The sequence below is a fragment of the Gracilinanus agilis genome, chromosome 3, assembly GCF_016433145.1.
Source record: "Gracilinanus agilis isolate LMUSP501 chromosome 3, AgileGrace, whole genome shotgun sequence".
In the NCBI taxonomy this organism is placed as follows: domain Eukaryota; kingdom Metazoa; phylum Chordata; class Mammalia; order Didelphimorphia; family Didelphidae; genus Gracilinanus; species Gracilinanus agilis.
Window position 1 is genome coordinate 88480939 of NC_058132.1, and position 4755 is coordinate 88485693.

The 4755-nt window shown below is 34.4% G+C and overlaps 1 protein-coding gene across 1 annotated transcript; it reads left to right on the top strand.

Moving 5' to 3' along the window:
- The first annotated feature begins 1282 nt into the window (after positions 1–1282).
- Positions 1283–2221, top strand: LOC123238692 (olfactory receptor 51B6-like). Its single transcript, XM_044665900.1, has one exon. The coding sequence runs from the start codon at positions 1283–1285 to the stop codon at positions 2219–2221; it is 939 nt and encodes a 312-aa protein (XP_044521835.1).
- Positions 2222–4755: the final 2534 nt, after the last annotated feature.

A 4755-nucleotide genomic window follows, 5' to 3' on the forward strand; every position in this document is an offset into this window, starting at 1 on the left:
TTTCCCTTCTTTCCTTCCTTCCTTCCTTCCTTCCTTCCTTCCTTCCTTCCTTCCTTCCTTCCTTCCTTCCTTCCTTCCTTCCTTCTTTCTTTTATTTCTTTTATCTTGTCAGAGCGGACAAGCAAAATCAGAATAGATCAGTTCTATTCATCTCTGGTATAAGTTAATATCTTATCACCCATTCTAAACAAATATTTTCCACTTTGATTCTCCTCTTTTCCCCATATAACTTTAAAACCTTTTTAAAAATTGTCCTTAATTTTCCTCAATAGTTTTATCTCATTCTGATACTAACACTCATAGCACTATTTCTGCAACACTATGTTTTCATCTTCCACCTGCTCTTGCTTCCATCTTCCATATATATCTTTTAAAAATCTTAGTTTATTTATTGAGCTCCTGGTCCATCCATCTAAATACTTTCAGGTAATTCTTCGCTTTGTGTACTTAGGGAGAAATAAAGAATGCTCAGTGATACAAGTTCTCTTAAGGAAATGGAAGGGAATGGGAGAAAGGGCACAAATAGAAGAGTTAACCTTGGCAAGAGGAAAGTTCATTCTATCTTTTGAGTCTGAAATAAAAGAGAAGTGTATGTATGAGTTACTACATGAAGCCAAGATTCATAACCTTTTTTTTTTTGTCTGGGTGATGCTCTCCTTTGGCAGTCTGTAGAAGCTTACTAAGAATAATAATTTCAAATGAATAAAATAAAATAAATAGGATTACAAAGGAATGTTGAATGAGTTAACAAAATATTTTCTAAACAATTTCAGTGATCTCTGATGAAGAAATACTGATGTTGAAGTATTTTAAGGCTTGGATTAGGAAAGATGATGAAAATTATAATCATTCCTCTTGTTAACCAGAATGGTTATATGGGACCGTAGATGTAGAGTTGGAAATAATAAACCTGACATTGATCCATTTGTTAAGGCTCTCTGGTTTCAGTTACTCAACCAGCTGCCCATTTTGTGCACAAGACTATGTGTATTTATCAAATGTATTACCAAATCCAGGCATGCAATGTTAATGGAATTTCCTTTATTTACCACTCTAGTAACATTACCACCCCCACTCAAAAGAAAGAGAGATTAGTCTTAAGTGAGTTGGTTTTGATGAACTCATTCTCATTCTTAGTAGTCATTTTTTCCCTGTAGCAGGTCTGAAAGTACATTGTTTCTCTGACAACTCATTATAAAAATGGAGAAAAATAAAGGAAAGATCTATTTCTTTGAGCCATAATTACAAAAAAGACTTCTTTTGCACTTGTAGGAGTGTCACCATGTGGGACAATAGCAGCACAGCCCCATTCCTGTTGACTGGCTTCCCAGGCCTGGAGAAAGCTCACTGCTGGATCTCCATTCCTTTTTTTATTGTTTATACTTCTGTTATTCTTGGCAATGGCACCTTTCTCTTCCTCATCAAGGATGACCACAGTCTCCATGAGCCCATGTATTACTTTCTAGCTATGCTGGCTGCCACTGACCTTGGAGTGACCTTGACTACAATGCCCACAGTGATGGGGGTTCTATGGTTGAACCACAGAGAGATCAGTCATGGGCTATGCTTCTCCCAGGCCTATTTTATCCACACACTTTCAGTCATGGAATCTGGAGTCTTGCTTGCTATGGCTTATGACCGTTTTGTTGCCATTTGTAACCCACTGAGATATACTTCCATCCTTACCAGTTCTCGAGTGGTGAAGATTGGGATCATTGTCTTCATGAGAGCCTCCCTCTCCATTATACCCCTAATTCTGAGACTACATTGGTTTCCTTATTGTCATTCCCATATTCTTTCCCACACTTTCTGCCTTCACCAAGATGTTATCAAATTGGCCTGTGCTGACATCACCTTTAATCGCATCTACCCTGTTGTTCTGGTTTCATTGACAGGCTTCCTAGATTCTATTATCATCCTTTTCTCTTACATATTGATTTTAAAGACAGTCATGAGTATTACCTCTGGAGAGGAGAGAGCTAAAGCCCTCAACACCTGTGTTTCCCATGTCTGTTGTGTCCTGGTATTCTATGTCACAGTGATTGGTCTAACCCTCATCCATCGTTTTGGGAAGCATGCACCACCTGTGGTTCACATCACCATGAGCTATGTGTACTTTCTCTTTCCTCCATTAATGAACCCAATTATTTATAGTGTCAAGACCAAGCAGATACAGAATGGCATTCTTCGCATCTTCTCTTTGCACAGACCCATAGCTTGATGTTTTCTTAATGGAGTTCATCATCATAAGAGGGAGGAGGATGGGTTTAATTTGATGAAAAGCCATGAAATCCCTAAAGAGACCCAGGGAAACAAGTCCCCCTCCTTTAAGATTTTCTGTGGTGATTAAAATATGGGATCATACATGCTAGGTATAAATTCAATGTTCTAATCTCATAAAATAGTCTTAGGCAAATAGAAGTCATGACCTGGGTATAAGGATATGGACAAAAAGACTAATATGTGGAAAATTAAATTTATTATTAATCCCCACTTCACCACCTTACTCTTTTAAAAGATGTGAACAAAGTTACAAAAGTATCCTGCTCCTGGACTAATAGTTTAGAAGAGGTAGGCTGCCAAATGTTCTTTTTATGTATGTAATAAATTCTGATATTAGCCATTTCCTCCTCCCTCTCACAAATGAGTTACTATGAAGAATGAATTGTCTCTCCAGAGGCATGCATGGTTGTCAACAAAAATAATGACTGGTAAATTCTGAAAAATATGAAAAAAGTAATAAATTAGCAATCAGTGGCTTGTGGAGAAAGGAAAAGGAGTTTGGAGGTTTCCCCTTTGGAGAAGAAAACAAATGATTGGAGAACATTAAAGACTCATCACCTCTTTATAATAAAAAAAAGTATTTGAACTATAAAGTTGAGGAAAATCATGAGGAAGTTGGAGAGAGAGATGTAAATAAAAAAACAGTCCCCCACCCCTCATCTTTGATCAGTATTAAGCAATTGGTAAGCTCTGTGCTCTTTGGAAGTTTTTTTGGGGGGATGTGGGGTATGGAAAGGCACTATGTGATTCTGGATATTTTTGTATATTTTGGTTCTTATGGTTGCTTATTCAAGGATTTCTGTTTTTTATTTTATAAAAAAATTTTAACATTATGAACTGCATGCTTATAAGTAATATGGAAATCTCACTACACTTGGATTATGGTTGTTATGAATATGTAATAGTATTTGGGCATCTATCGTCCTGATATGTATCCTACATAATATAATCATCATGCATTGAGAAAGAAATCATAGACTTAAACATTCTATATTTATTTTTCTTTCTCTTTTTAAAAATTTGAGATCTCTTCCACAAAATGACTAATATGGAAAAATGTTTTGCATGATTGCACGTTATAAAACCTATATCAGATTGCTTACCATCTTAGGGAGGGAGTGAAGGTAAGAAAAAGAGAGAGAATTTGGAAATCAAACCTTAAAAAAGGAATGTTAAAATTGTTTTTACATGTATTAGGGGAAAAATAAAATATTATTTTTTAAAAGAAAGAAAAATTGTTGCATGGTAGAAATAGAAGGCAGCCTAGAGGGGAATATGTGATCCCACTTCAATTTATTTAATAAACTCGAGAAGACATTTTTCTCATAAGCAATTGATTACCTCTATATAGTAAAACTCTGAATCTCTGAAGATTAAATAAATATCAAAGTTATTAGATATATAATCTGTTAACAATATAACATACAACAGAATGACAAGTATTATTTAAAATATTTTAGTTGTCATAAAGATCATCTCCAGAGTAACCTCTAAACATCTCTACATATACAGATAATTTCTGACTTCTAGAAAACATTCCCACCATTCAATTCACATGACATCAAATAATATCTTTCAATAATTCTTTTCATCTTGTTTTAAAAAATAGGATGAAACTAATTGTCCCCAGAAAATAAGTTCCATTCGTCATATTTCTCTCTATTTTCTCATAGACTTTTAATTAACTTCAGTTTTAAAATCAATATTATGTATTCATTCCAAGGCAGAAGATTGGTAAGGTCTAGGTGATGGTGGTTAAGTGATCTGCCCAGGATCACCCAACTAGAAAGTGACAGAGGCCAAATTTGAACTCAAGACTTCCTATCTTGAGCTGGCTCTTAATCTACTGAGCTATCTAGCTGCCCCCTCTTACACTCTTAAACCATCATAGTTGACAATCTCTCCATACTGACATTTAAACTTCCTTTATCACATAATTCTATTATTAAAAATACAAGAATATTAAGTGTAGTACTAAGGGTCCTCCTTTTTGGTGTATATTTGGCTACTGTTCCTTTCTTTTACTTTCTTGGAATATGTCTAATAGTACTATTATTATGTCAAATAATAAGAACATTTTAGTTATTTTTCTTTTATGATTTCATAATCCAGAACATCCATTTCAATCTATAACCAATTTTTTACACAATGTACATAATGTACCAAAAGTCTATTAGTGTCTGTCCTTTCACAGCCTCTACAAAATTTATTCTTGTCATTTTTATATGGCTTATTTTACAATTTGCAGGGTGTGGTATGAACAATTTGCATTTAATTATCTTTTATATTACATGGTAACTAATAGTTTTCCATTCCTTTCCCAAAAAATATTGTTTATTAACTTTTTGCCACTTATATGTGGAGAATGGTTCCTGATGTTAGCTCCCTATTTATCTTAGATCTCAGACTAGTGTTGGAGAAATTTGATGAAAATTATCCCCACTTAACTAGACACATTTTATTCAGTCATTT

Excerpts from the sequence above, each read along its gene's own strand:
- LOC123238692 (XM_044665900.1), top strand. The coding sequence starts at position 1,283 with ATGTGGGACAATAGCAGCACAGCCCCATTCCTGTTGACTGGCTTCCCA.